This window comes from Notamacropus eugenii, chromosome 4 (assembly GCF_028372415.1).
Source record: "Notamacropus eugenii isolate mMacEug1 chromosome 4, mMacEug1.pri_v2, whole genome shotgun sequence".
NCBI classification, from domain to species: domain Eukaryota; kingdom Metazoa; phylum Chordata; class Mammalia; order Diprotodontia; family Macropodidae; genus Notamacropus; species Notamacropus eugenii.
The window spans coordinates 400296876-400312261 of NC_092875.1; the positions used below are offsets into that span (position 1 = coordinate 400296876).

The window sequence follows — 15386 nt, forward strand, 5'->3', positions numbered from 1 at the left end:
TTTACAATTCTTTGAGAATGTCTTTAAGACCATGAGGCTGTGATAATTATTTTGTGATTTAACTGCTTATATTTATATAGGCCTTAAAAACAGCAAAATGTTTCACTTTGTCTTATTTGATCTTTGTAACATCCCTGTAAGGTAAGTAGTATAAGTGATATCATCCCTAGTTTGTAGTGAGAAACTAAAGATTTATGATTTCTTTGAATTACCCAAGATCACATAGCTAGCTCTTGATTGATGGACCCAGTATCTGTACCACCCAGTATCTGTACCTGGCTTCTGATCTTGCTGGAGTTTGAAGCTCTGAAACCTTGTGCTTTTTATCTTGGTCACCTATGTTTTATCATATCCCAAACAGAGGTGAAGAAGCAAGAAAAGTAAAGGAAAAAGTGCTGGATTAGCCTGTGAGGCTGTATTAAAGTCATTGCCCTCTTCCAGTTACTAGGGAAATTTATAGAAGCATTAGTTCATATTTCCTCAGACAGTGTTTCTTAAGAAATCATCCCCCAAACGATCATCTAAATTATAAGAAGGAAAAGCAAATTATTGTTAATTCATTGTTTATTTAATGTATGTTATCCTGTACTAAAGTCCTACTCTGATACTTATTAAATTGAATTTAGTGAACAGTTGTAAGCAGAGTCACATAGAGCAAACTTCTGTCAGGAAGATCTGGGTTTGAGTCTGACATCTGACACATTTTGGCTTTGAGTGCACCAGGTAATTCTCTTAGGCTATAAGATGCAAAACAATTAATGAACTTAATTGGTAGAAGGTGTTTCCTCACTAGTTCTCTACACTAAACCACAACTGCAGACCAAAATGAATCCCTAAACATTTAAGCACTTAGCATACATAAAGGCACTATGAAGTGCTATAGGAATACGTAGACAGAAATGAAACCTTGTCCTCAAGGAGCTTACAGTCTCCTCAGGAAAACAACATATACACAGAGAAGTGAATATAAGATCATTTCAGGAGAGAGAAAGCAGAAACAACTGGGGAGGGAGGTACAGGGAATCAGGAAAGGCTTAGAATAGGAGGTGCCACTTGACCTGAACCTGAGAGGGTGAGGAGAAAATGTATCTGCATCTAAGGAGCAGCTAGTAAGCTGTTTTGATTAGATTACACAATACATGAGGGGGAATAATATAATTTTCCAAAGATAGGACAGAGCCAGATTGTAGAGTGTTTCAAATGCTAGACTGAAGAGATGGCATGTCATCCTAGAGGCCCTACAAAGCAATGAAGAATTTTTTTTTTTTTTTAATTTTTATTAATTTTTTTATTTTTTTAATGTTTAACAATCACTGCCATACAATTGCGATTTTATCCCTCCCCATCCACCCCCCACTACCTCCCTCCCTCCCCACGACTGCATACAATTCTGTATAGATTCTACATATACTTTCCTATTGAGTATATTTTCACTATAGTCATGCTGTGTAGTCAGACTAAGATAAATGAAAGAATCCGTATAACAAATCAGAACATGATACACAAACAGATACACATACACAAACATGATCTGCTACATTATGTGAGTGACTTCCATATTTCTCTCTCTGAGTGTGGAAGGCATTTTGCCTTGAGGTCCACCATTGGGATTTTTTTTTTTTTTTTCAGAAGTTCTTGTGTTATTACAAAAATCTAAGTCTACCAGAAAAAACTCTCACACACTGTGGTTGTTGCTGTACATAAAGTTCTCCTGGTTCTGCTCCTTTCACTCAGCATCAGGTCATATAAGTCCTTCCAGGCCTCTCTGAAGTCTTCTTGTTCATCATTTCTTATGGCACAATAGTACTCCATTACGTTCATATACCATAATTTATTCAGCCATTCCCCAATTGATGGACATCCCCTTGACTTCCAGTTTTTGGCAACTACATAGAGTGCTGCTATATATATTTTTGTACATGTGGGACCCTTTCCCATTTTTATGATCTCTTGGGGATATAGTCCTAGTAGTGATATTGCTGGGTCAAAGGGTATGCACATTTTTGTAGCCCTTTGGGCATAGTTCCAAATAAAGCAATGAAGAATTTTAAGCAGAAGAGTATCAAGGTCAGTCCCTTATCTTGGGCATATAAATTGGCATTTGAGCGGAGGATAAAGCATTTAGGAGACTAGTAATAGACAAATACCTTAACTAAAATGTTAGCTACATAAGTAAAGTGAAAGGGTTAGATGCGAGAGATATTGTAAAGGTAGAAATGAGAAGATTTGGCAACCAATTGGATGTGTGGGAAGGAGAAAATGAAGGAGTCCAGGATAATATTGAGATCATGAGCTTGAGACTTAGAATGATATTGGTGACTTCTACAGAAACAGGAAAGTTTAGAAGAGAGTAGAAGAGCGGGGACAAAAATGACTTGGTATTTGGATCTTCTGTTTTTAAGATGTCTCCGGGCCTTCCTTTTTAAATTGTCCAGTAGTTGACTAGTTGTCACTAAAAGACTGAGGTTCAAAGGAGACAGTAGGGCTAGATATAAAGATTAGGGAATCATTTCTATAGATTTGATAGTTAAACCCATGGGAACTGATGGGGTTGCCAAGGAATAGAGGAGTAAGAAAAGATAAATCTTTCAGAAAACCCTGAATTAAGGGACATAATGTGGATAATGATCCAGCAAGGTAGGCTGAGGAGCAGTCAGACAGGTGGTAGGCAAACCAAGAGAGAGTGGTGTTATAAAAACCCAGAGAGGATTGAGTATCTAGAAGGAGAGAGGTTGAGAAGGATTAGGAGTGATAAAAGACCATCAAATTTGGCAATTCAAAGATTATAGAAGTAAAGCAAGGACGCCCAGTTTCCCCACTATTATTTGATACAGTTCTAGAAATGCTAGCAGCAGCAATAAGACAAGAGAAAGCTATTGAGGGCATAAACATAACTAAAGAGAAGAGAAAAACTATCCTTATTTGCTGATGATATGATAATTTACTTGGGAAAATCTAGGGAATCCACAGAAATACTAACAGATAATTTTAGCAAAGTTGTAGGCTACAAAATAAATCCTCAAAAATCAACTGCATTTCTATGTAACAGCAAAATCAAGAGGCAGTAATAGAAAGGGAAATTCCATTTCAGATAACTAGAAAATATGTAAAATGTCTAGGTACTAATCTACCAAAGCACATGTATAGACTCAATTACAAAGTATTCTTAAAGAAATAAAGAGCACCTTTCAAAGTGGAAGACTATTCAATATTCGTGGCTGGGCTGTATGAATATAATAAAAATTACAGTTGTACCAAGTTAGCTTATACTTTTAATGTTACACAGATCAGATTGTCAAATTAGTATTTTATAAGAATTGATAAAATAGCAAGTCATTTGGAAACTGCAGAAGATTTAGAATATCAAGGGAAATTGTGAAAAGGGATAGAGGCAAAGGGGGAATAGCATTTCCAGACCTTAGACTATTTTATAAAGTAGCAATCATCAAAACCTTCTGGTAATGGTTAAAAAACAGAGAGGTAGATTGTGAAACAGACTTAGGAGAATTAGAAACCATAAAACAATAAATCAAAAAACAAATTACTTAGGAAAGAACTCTATTTGATTTAAACTACTGAGAAAACTGGAAAGAAGTCTGGCAGAAAGTAGGCTTAGACCAGCACTTACACTACATTCCACAGTATATTCCGAATGGAAACATGACCTTAATTTTAAAGATCATACTATAAAAAAAATTATGCACCTTTCACATCTATAGGTATGAAATGTTTGAACCAAATAAGGGACAAAGGCAATTACAGAAGATAAAGTACATAACTTTGATTACATGAAACTGAAAACTTTCCCCATAGACAAAATTAATGTACTAGGCTAAAAGGGAAAGCAGTCAAGTGGAAAATAATCATTGTATCAAATTTCTCTGATATATAGATATTCAAGATAAATAAACAATTAGCATACACTTACATGTAAAACCACAAAACAGCCCCAGTAGAGAATTGGTCAAAGGATATGAACAAATAATTCTCAAAAGAATTGCAAACTAAAAACAACAACATAAAAAATCCCAAATCATTAATAATAAGAGAAATGCAAATCAAAAGAATCCTAAGGTTTCACCTCACACCTTGCAAATTGGCAAAGATGAAAAAGATGAGAATATTCAGTATAGAAGGCACTGTGGGAAGATGGTACACTGGTGCATTGTTGCTAGAACTGTGAATCAGTACAGCCATTTTGAAAAAAAGATTTGGAATTATGCAAATAATGTGACTAAAATGCCCTCTGTGACCCAGAGATCCCATTATTATGATTATACCTCAAAGCAACTATTGATAAGAAGAAAGTCACCATATACATCATATTTATAGCAACATTATTTTTCTGATAGCAAAGAATAGGAAACAAATTATATGCCCATGAATTGGAGAATGTTATGATCCTGAACAAATTGTGATCCTTGACTATAATATTTCTGTGCTTTACAAAATGATGAATGTGATGAATACAAAGAAGCGGGAAAGAGTTACATGAACTGATGGGCAGTGAGTAAGCAGAGCCAAGAAGATAATATAACAATATACAACAGTATAAAAGAAAAGAAAAATTGTACTCAAAAAATCAAAAGTTTATGTTGTGAAATCATAAAGAGTAATGGATCAAAAGAAAACATGGGAGGAGATACTTCTCCCTGAGCCTTTGCAGAGGTGGGAGAGCTAGAGTTGAACATTATACATGTTTTTAGATTTGTTGATCATTATTGCTGATTTTTTTATTGTCCTTAAAAAGTACTATTGTTATAGGAGATGGCTCCCTGGGAGGTGGAAGGGGATGATACTGTGGGAAATTATGGTGATGTTAAAAAAAAATTCATTAAAAATTTACTTTAAAAGAGATCATTGGTAACTTTGAAGTGGCCAAGTAAAGTTGAGCGATGACGTCAAAGACCAGACTGGTGACTTTTTGTTTGGGACATTTGGAACCTCATATTGTCTCTTCCTGCTTTGTAGAAACCATCCTGATGTTCACAAATATAGTGTAGAGACAGTACAGTGGTATCCTCATGATACTGGCATGTTCACCTCAAGCTCATTTGATAAAACTCTGAAAATATGGGACACAAACACATTACAGGTAAGTCTATTTAAATCACTCAAAGGATGAAGGAGATTTCAATCCTTGGTCTATTTGCCGATGTTGCTAGTAAGGTTGAGAGTTGTGACAACATTGAAAGCTAATGCATTCTACTAGACATAAGCAAGACAGTGAAAATTCACATGATCTTTTGGGTAAATTACTTTATTCATCTTTATTGCCAATTTTTACTTTTATTTATTTGTTGAGGGGGGTTACCAATTTTTAAAAGAAAAAAGAATATTAGACCTATTTATATAAAGACAAGTGTATTCATTTAAATATACCACTATTATGGCTAACAATCTCACCTTCTTTAAAAACAGGCTAGAAAGGCAATGTGGCATCATAGAGAATTGATTGTAAAGCAAGACTGTGGCTCAGGACCCACTTCTCTCACATACTAACTGCATAACCCTGGGCAGGTCATTTGACTTTTCAGTGCTCTAGATAGCTTTAAATTATGGAGGCAACTAAATTAGAGAGAAGCAACTCTAAATTATACTGTAGAAGGTGCTGATATGAACTGGTAGATATTCTTTACCTCCACATTTCCTCTAACCAGTAAAATTGGTATACGTGTGTGTGCATGTGTGTGTGTGTATGTAGATGCGTGCACATGTTTGGCAGGTCTTTAGTTCTTCTTGCTTATGGGATGTTCTGTCATCACATCAAACTCAGAATGTCCAAAACTCATGACTTCTCATGTCCCAAATTTCCTTTTAAGCACCATATGTTGAAATTCTTTCTGCAGATTTCTTTAATTCTTCTTGTCTTTTGTTCCTTAAAGCTTAGCCATTCTCTAAGTCTATAAATTCTTTCCTCAAAAATATTTTTCATTCATCTCTTCTTCATTACTGTTGCCATCATCCTAAATCAGGCCCTCATTTCCTCATACCTAGATAGCTTCCTGTTTTCTCTGTTTCTATTATCCCCCCCTATAGTTTGTTCCCACTATCACCAGATTAATCTTCATAAAACACTGACTTCATCATATTACTTTTTTTTTTCAAAATTGCCTTTTAAATCATTACTTAGAAAAGGAATTTCTCCATCTGGCATTTAATGTTTACACTGATCCTGATAATAGCTCACATTTCTATAACATGTTATAGTTTACTAAAGTTCTACTCTGGTACCTCATTGTGATAGGGCGGTGACTCTGGTCTCCCTAAAGCTACCAGCAGAGTACAACTCTAGGTACTACCAAACTTGGAAGGCTTTGATTAGAGAATTAGGGATGGATTATAAGCTTATTATCCAAGGATGAGCCTGGCTAAGTACAGTGGGGCTCCATCACCAGAGTGAAGAATTTTTTGACCATCAAATTCTTGAAAACAATCTGTTGAAGGGCTCTGACCTGCATCAGTGGAGATGCAACAGTATTATAAATGCTTGAAATATTATTTACAGTTTACATAGGACTTTCTTATGTATTTTCCCATTTGATCCTTACCTGTGAAAGATCGCCTTGGTGTTGTGAAGTAATTAGCATAAATCTTATCATTCCCATTTTATTGCTGATGCAGCTGTGAAGTTTTAGAGATAAAATGAACTACCCAATCTTATAAGCTATTTAAATGGCAACTCCATAACTTCACCTTTCCTCCAATCCAACTTTATTAACTGATATTCCAAAGTACTGTCAGGGGTGGGGAATCTGTGGCCTCGAGGACCTTGTAACATCGAGGCCACATGTGACCCTCTAGGTCCTTAAGTGTGGCCCTTTGGCTCCAAACTTTACAGAATAAATCCCCTTAATAAAAGAATTAGTTCTGTAAAACTTGGACTCAGTCAAAAGGCCACACCTGAGGACCTAGAAGACCACATGTGGCCTTCAGGCTATAAATTCCCCATCCCCTGGTCTAGGTTGATCTCCTACTGCCTTCTAAACATTGCAGGACCATCATGGGCTATAAGTCTTTTCTTGACTGCCTTAAGTCTTAGAATACCCTTCCATTGTCTAAATTCAAGCATTAATTGTTGTTCCTTTTTCCTTCCTGAAATTTTCTAACCTATAGAGGTCTCCCTTTTCTATGAATTTCTATTGTCTTTACCATCTATTTACATTATTATTTGCCTTGTTAAATGACTATTACAGTCTGTCTTTTTACCTAAATGACTATTCTGTGCTCTGTATCTCTCACAGGTCCTAGCACAGTCTTAGGCACAAAGCAGGTTAATAATTACTTATTGGAAGAATAAATAATATTGATCAATACAAAAATGTGAATCTAAATTACTAGTCAACAATTATAGTAACATGGCCATTAAAAGTTCATTAAAATTCTGAACTTTTGGAAAACGTATGGCAGCACAGTAAAGTATATGAGCAACCTTATAGCTCAAAATTAAATAATACTTGATTATTGTCATTAATTTGACCTGGGCCATATTTGAATAGACTTAAGTAGCAAGAAAAATAGAATTTAGCAATGTGCCAAGACCTAAAAGTAACAATCATTACATATTGTTGTGTTTTTCAGTTTGCTACTGCTAGCTAAAGAGCTGTTTTTCATTGATGAACAGTAAATATAATCTTGCGTGGGTGAGTGTAGAGAGCTAGACAACAACTAAATTTTTGGCAAACCTGACCATTTTCTCAAAAAAATTTATAGGACTAAGGAAAATGCTCAGTAATTTCTACAAAAATAATAATTCTATACAATCACACTGAAATCCTACAGCAAAATTTTCTATAGAGTAAGGAAACATTCTTGAAATAATTTTTGAAGCAATATTTTTTCATAATTTTATCTTGAAAGATTTATGTTTAATATATGTTAGCTAATAAAGGTTATTAGGCATTACTCTTGGATTGCGCATCATTATTTTGGTTTGATTTTCTTAGTTTATAATGTTTTTGATAAGGAATAAAATGAGGTTTCTAGAGAAAGAAACAGGGACTGCCACCCGAAGGTTATAAAAGGGAACTAGTTTTTCAATCAAGAAATGAAAATGTGTTTAAGAATAAATAAATTTTAAATATACAATAAATAAAAATACAATAGAACATTAAAAAAAGAAATGAAAATGTGTCCGTTACTGTAGTTTTCTTTTTTCCAAGTACAGAACATTACTTTGAATACCTTTGCACGTATTTAATACAGCAGAACTCAATAAAAAATACATTATGTAATAATAATAAAACCTTTATTTCTAGTTTTGACCACTGTAAACACAATTAACTTTGCTAAATTAAATTTCAAGAAAAAAATCATTAAAAAATATTTGATGGATAATTTTGAAATTTTTCTTTTTTCTAATTTTAAATTATTTTTATTTGTTTAAAATGTTATTGAAAATGAATGCAAAGCTGATATAGAGTGCTTTAAGAATAGAATTTAATATCTCATCTGTTTAGGCTTTCTCTGAAGCAATTTCGATTTGTTCACGTATAAATAAGAATCGTAGGATCATGTATTTTGAGCTGGAAGAGATTTTAAAAGTTGTTCAGTCTAACCTTTTTATTTTATAGATGAGAAAACTGAAACCCAGAGAGTCTCTAACTTGCCAGTTTAGTAACAACAGTCTCGTGGGAATTAAATCTAGGTCTTCCTAATTTGAAGTCCAATGCTCTATCCACTATACCAAAGCTAAAGGAACTCTTTCATTTTATGCCAATATAACTTCCCTCCTCTTCTCCTCACTTCCTTTTTCCATTCCCAAGAAATAGCGTACTGCCCTGCCAGCGCAACTTCATGTCTAAAAGTGCCATTTATAAGTTATTTCATAATTTTTCTCCATGACATGAACCTCCCAAGGATAGACTTGTGCTCTGTCATCTCTAATTTCCCTTAATAGTCTATTATAGTTTTAACATGTGAATTCATCTAAGCCTTTCAAAAATGCATACTTGAAGCTTCTAACTTACCTAGAAAATAAATTCTTCCCCACAATTATTTTTATACTAACAATTTAAGGAGAATATATATATGTATATTTGATTTTGTAGAACCTTATGATCCATTTTGTGGGTTTGCTTCAAATTTTACAATATAATATTATTATCCAACATTAAGCTCAGAGCTCTGTGAACAGTACTCTAAGTTATTTTACTTTTCAAAAAAAGTATTTTGCTTATTCTGCATTTAAACACAAATCCAAAACATGAGCATTTCTGTATATAAAGTCAAGCCTAAAAAGAGGATTGTACATGAAACCACAAACCTATTCCATGCAGCTTACTATTTTTAAAGTATGTAATAAATTTACCTTTCAGAATTGTACCACTTGTTTATGCTTCCTTCTATTCTCATCTATGCATTTAAAAAAATTTTAATGGTCCCATTTTTTCTTCTGGGGGGGTAATTGTGATTGTTAACCTTCTTGTTCACTTCTTCATATAAACACCAGTTTTGCCTCTGATGTATTCCTGCACTACTCACTGTGTGTGTGAATGTGCATCCACCATGTTCAACCTTCTTGTGGTTCATAGAAGAGTAAAAGTCGTCTGATAACTGCTCTTGCCACCCCTTGCTTCAGATCTGTATACTCTTCTCACTCCTACTATGACAAATAATATAGGTTCCATACTTTTCTCCTCTTTATAGCAATTAATTCCTTTTACTTTCCTTTTTCTTTCCCTTCTTAAAACTTAGGATAGAACCAGCATGCCCCAGCTTCCTCTGTCTTGAGTCCCTCAATGTCTTTTGAAGACAAAGTTTGTGAAACACATTGGTTTCTTCTTCCCCTTTTAGAATGTTAGCACCTCATCATAGCTCACATGAGGCCACATGTGGCTTTCTAGGTCCTTGGGTGCGGCCTTTTGACTGAATCCAAGTTTTACAGAACAAATTGAGGCCACAGGTTCCCTATCCCTGCAATAGCCCCTTCTAGTTATTCAAATAAATTTACCTTTCTATATTTCTCATGACACTTTTGTTTGTCTTTCAAAGTTTCTACTCAGGTCTTTTATTTTTTATTGAAAATGCTTCAAAGTCCTCTTCTGTTAAAGGTTCATTCTCCCCCCTTTCCCCCATTAGTATTATACTCAGCTTTGCAGGGTACATTATTCTTTGTTACAAGCCTTTATCTTTTGCAATAAATAATGTTTTTCTGCTAGGTCTTATGTAATCCTAGTTCAATGGCATTTGAACTCCTTCCTTATCCTTCGCAGTTTTTTGTCTTTTATGTGGAAACTAAGGGTTTTGGCTGTTTTATTGGCTATTTATAATATAGATATGGCTACTTATATAAATATACTATAAATAATATATATAATAGAAATAATAGAAGTATAAATATAATGTAAATATGGCTATTCATAATATAACTGTGGCTCTCTATAATAATGACTATATTATAGTCATTCCTGGGACTTTTCTTTTGGGGATTTCTTTCCAGAAGTGATTAGTTGATGGTTTTTCTCTTTTACTTTACTTTGTGTTTCTAAAAAATTTGGATAATTTTCATTTATGATTTCTTAAAATCCAGTGCCTGTGCTTTTCTTTTAACCATGATTCTCACAGTTTTCAATGATTCTTAAATTCTCTCTCCTGGAACTATTTTTTATGCTAATTATTTTTGATAGAAATAATCTTATACATGCTTCTAATTTTCAGTCTTTTGGTTTTGTTCTAACATTTCTTGCTTTCTTATGGAATCATTGATTTCTTCTTATTGGTCTACTCTAATTTTCAGGAATCTATTACTTAGGTAAGATTTACCATTTCTCTTTCTCTTGCTTCCTTTTAGATACTCATATAGCTCTTGTAGAAAATCCATTTAATTGTCTTATAGGTTGGAATTTTAGGTGTGTCTACATCTATTCTTTAAAGTAGCTTATATTTTCTTCAGTTTATTCATACCTCCTACACTAATTCTGATTTTGAGATTTGTGCCAGGATCATTTTCCATCTTCTGTTTTGATTTTAGGCAAGATAGTCAGCTATTCTTGATCTAAACCTTATTTCCTCTGCTGACCACCTCTGGGGTTTATTTTTACTAAGAGAACTATGAGGTTTTAGGATCCCTTGGAACTTTGAAATTCAGACTAATGGATCTTTAACACTTCTTCTGTCATTTCATGATCTAGTACTACAAACATTGGAATTATAGGGCCTCAGCTGTCCTGTTCTGAGCACTGCTAAGCCTGAATTGGTGACTGCTGCATCCAGTAGTCCACTGTGAGTTTCTGACCATTCTGAGGCTTTCTTGTGGAAACCCTCCACTATTGGTGAATGTGGATACAGATCTATTCAGGCTAGAAGTGTCGCTGGTTTGTCTGGTCAGCTCATAGGCCTGTGGTGGTGCTGACGTTTCTGATAGAACTGCATTGCCTTTTGACTTCTGTCTGTCATTTTATTTAGTCTTGCATGGATGGAGTTGCTTAGTTGAATTTCTCAATGAATTTTTATTCATTTTTCAGTCTGGTACAAATATTTAGGTTTTTGCTGGGCTAAGGATGTGGGAACTGAGTTGTCTGCTTCCATTTCTGACAGCCATCTTAGCTGAAATTACCCAAGATACTTTCATGAGATGTATTACTTGAACTAAAATTCTTGACATATCAAAATTGCATTTTGTTAGAGAAAATTATTTCACACATTAAAAAAGAGAAGCCAAAAAGTATTGGAAATCTGTTTGAACTTGTACTAAAGATAACATAGAAACATAAATATATTGTCTATTCATCTGTAAATGATCAGATAGTTTCTAAAATAAGTAGGGAAGAAATATGTTTTTATTATTCTTCTACTCAGAGCTCAAACTTTATAAATATTGTCTTTTGATTATCAGCCTGCAGATGTATTTCATTTTGAGGGAACAGTCTATAGTCATCATATGTCTCCAGTTGCCACCAAACACTGTTTGATAGCAGGTGTGTATGTAATTATAATTAAATTGATATATTTTTCCTGAATCAGAATTTTTTTTTTTACATACAGCATTTTTAGGTGAGTTTAGCTCAAGAATAGTAGGGTTTTTTGTGTGGTTTGGTTTTAAAAATTAGTACTGCATTTACCCACCTCATAACAGAGATGCAGAACGAGACACAATACTTACATGAGCATTATAGTAAATAGTTTTGTTGGATTATATATATTTGTTAAAATAATTTTTTTCTTTTTTTTCACTAGTTGGGGAGAGAAGAAAATGAGAAAATAAATTGTTAAATGACAAAATAAAAAGAATGTAGCGTGTAACTTTATTTCATTTTGAAAACTGAATGAATTTTACTATCACCACAGTTCTTTCAGAGGTTTAATTACTGTGTCTTTGTGTAATCTGGAAATTCTGGCCCAAATTGGATTAGATCTAATACTTTAATAAACAGAAAATCCTAATAATTTGGCCTAATCAACTCTAAGATTATTAATTGCAAAGCTGATGTTGATTTGCCCTGGTGGGGAAGACTTGACTCACTGAGAGTTCCTGGTACCAATTAAATCATACATCTGCTCCTCTTCCCCTACCAAAATCAACTATATGTAAAAACCCATTATATTTTTACAGTTTAAGTAATTTGAGAATTTTTTCTTCCTTTAGCAAAATGTTTTTATTTTCTTTGGAGACTATGTCTTATTTTAGATGGATTAGCATGAAAGGGAAACCTTCTTTCTTTTAATCTGAGTTAATATCTTACTGATATATAAAAGTATATCATTTATGTAGTTAAACCACTCTTCTAAGAATTGTTGGAACTAAATCACATTTTCTTTATTCCCATTTAAAAAGTGTAAATTTTCAACTTATGACTATAACTTCCAAAACTATAACGTCCTTGCTGGTTTTTTTCCTTCTTTATTTCATGAAAAAGTTGTGTTAAAGGATTTTTATTTTTATTGTTGCAGTTGGTACTAAAGGCCCCAAAGTACAACTTTGTGACTTAAAGTCTGGATCCTTTTCCCACATTCTACAGGGTACGTTTCATTTTGGAACATAAATGTTAGACAATAACTACTTTGAGTAAACTGTTCAGTGTGAAGACATATTACTGACAATGTATTCTTTGTCAGTGACATGACTGATGTATTTTGTGCTAGCTGTTAAAACTAAACGGGAGAAAAGCTCCTTCTGTGCATTGTTCTGGTGTTCCTGAATTTGAGAAGAGGCATGAAAATGTCCAAGGGCCAGAGTCCATGGAAAATGCAAGATCTACCTCTCACAGCCTAGTTTCATTTGACAGTTTATGCTTGATTGAAATATCTAAGTCCAAAATGAGAATGGTAAGTGAATCTGTCAAAATTACACAAAATGAACTGTTATCCTAACATTCTGCCTACATTGTCAACTTTTGTTGTAATATCCAGAAGCATCTTTCTTCCCTTCTGAAAGTACTTCTGATATGTTAAAAGGCATGTTTAAATAATGAGATTATGAAACTTTTATTAGACCAGTAAAATATAACAAGGAAAACTGTGAACATCCCTTTTTTTTTTATTCTAGCCATTCAGAATTGTATTAACATGAATTCTGAACCACTGAAATAAGGAATTTAAGGGAGGAAGTATTTGATTTTATTCAAATATGTAAAATGCAAGTCTGACATCCTTTCTTTCTACCCAAAGCTTCAATGCTTTATTTAACGTTTCTTTGAATTAATTAAAATAAAACATCATCAAGAAAATTTGCTGAAAGATCATGTTTTTTCAAATTTCATGAATTTGTTAATACAAGGCAGACAAATAAAGTGCCTAAGTAGTTCACTCAGGGGAAAAGTGATTTGATTAACAGTGCCAGAATCAATCACTATTGACTTCAGATTTTAAAATGTTCTTCTATCATTTTTAGAAAGATATAGTTCCTAGGCTTTCTAGAAAAAATTGTTTTAAAGATATTTTCCCCTTTTTTGCCTTCCTATACATGTATAACCTTTATCAAATTGACTGACTTCTCAGTGATTGAAGAGGGGAGAGATTTTTGAACTCAAAATTGTGGAAAAAAAAAAAGCAAAAAAAACCCCAAGATGGTTAAAAATTATTTTTACATGTAATTGGAAAAAATAAATTGTTTTTACTTCTAAAAGAATTTTAATAGTTTGCCCTTGAACTAGACAATATATTTTTAAAATTAAGTATATGAAGAAAAATCATGTTTTCTCCACCTAGTTCTGCCACATACCATCTCTGTCATTTAACTTCCCTGGGCCCTATTTTCTTTACCTGCAAAATGAAGAAGTCAGACTAGTTGACCTCTAAAAGTTCCTTCCAGCATTAAATCTATGAACCTAACTTGGTGAATATATGAAAAAAATATCTTTACTCATTTGAAGGATGTTTGTTCTCTGTGGCAAATTAAGTGATTTGTAAAGGTGTTGTGTTCATTAGTAATTTGATCTAATCTGACAACTTTGTCCTTAATAAAAAAAAAAAAAAAGCCAGCCACTTGTTTTGACTATTTTTCCCAAACTAAAACCAGTCATTGCATGATAAATGTCAGGTGTTCTAATATGTGCCCACTTGGGACCCAGGTTTATGTTTGTACATGAATCACAATTATTAATGTAATAAAATGCCAGCTGTTTAAATTACTGCACATTTGATTTTTATTCTTCTCTTAGACTCATGCAGAATTATTCTTTTATCCCTTAATTTTTCAAAGACCTCATAAAACTTTTTATGTTCTTATATTTGTAGGTCACAGACAGGAAATATTAGCAGTTTCCTGGTCTCCACGTTATGAATATATCTTGGCAACAGCAAGGTAAAATGTATTTTAATTTTTATATAAAAGTTAGAACAATAATTGCTAATCAGCATTTTGGAAGAGCTGCATTCATATGGTTTAAGTGTTTTGACTTCTTTTGGTATAATTCTGTTGTTGGAAAATGGACTATAGAGATTTGTCAAATTTTAGTTCTGAATATGTCACACTGAAATAAGCTCTGGTCCACAGTATTGCTAACCCAGCTAATCATCTTATAACTTTCCCTTTTTTTACATAGTGAGTTGAACAAGAAATGAGTGAGATTCATAGGTATATGAGTGGCAATTTGTTAAGTCTACGGGCAAAATAATTCAGGTACACCCAATAATGTCATCTTTACATGAGCATTTAATTTTATTTATTTAGTGTAGTAATGTTTGTCCCCTGGAAAACAAATGTCAGCTGCTGAACCACTTTACACTTGCTAGAGCTATCTGTTGTGACTTGAATTTCATAAGAAAACAAAAATGAGAGACTTTTCTGTTGTACATGTATGTTTTTAGATAAGTTCAGGATGTTATAAAATGGCTCTTTCCAGAACTTTAGAAATTGCCTGATTCTGCCTCAAAGCAAAAACAAAAAAATTTTGTTAACTACAGTAGGGTCCCAATTCAGCATCCAAGTGCTCCAAGTTCTTTCT

The 15386-nt window shown here is 33.4% G+C and overlaps 1 protein-coding gene across 2 annotated transcripts in view; it reads left to right on the top strand.

The window, feature by feature from the left end:
* ERCC8 (ERCC excision repair 8, CSA ubiquitin ligase complex subunit) overlaps positions 1 to 15386 on the top strand; it is a 64959-nt gene that overhangs the window by 13058 nt on the left and 36515 nt on the right. For both annotated transcript variants that reach the window (XM_072605560.1, XM_072605561.1), the window contains 4 exons: positions 4972 to 5095; positions 11837 to 11918; positions 12892 to 12960; positions 14677 to 14743. In XM_072605560.1, coding sequence (XP_072461661.1) covers positions 4972 to 5095; positions 11837 to 11918; positions 12892 to 12960; positions 14677 to 14743 — 342 coding nt within the window. The remainder of the gene's footprint in view (positions 1 to 4971; positions 5096 to 11836; positions 11919 to 12891; positions 12961 to 14676; positions 14744 to 15386) is intronic.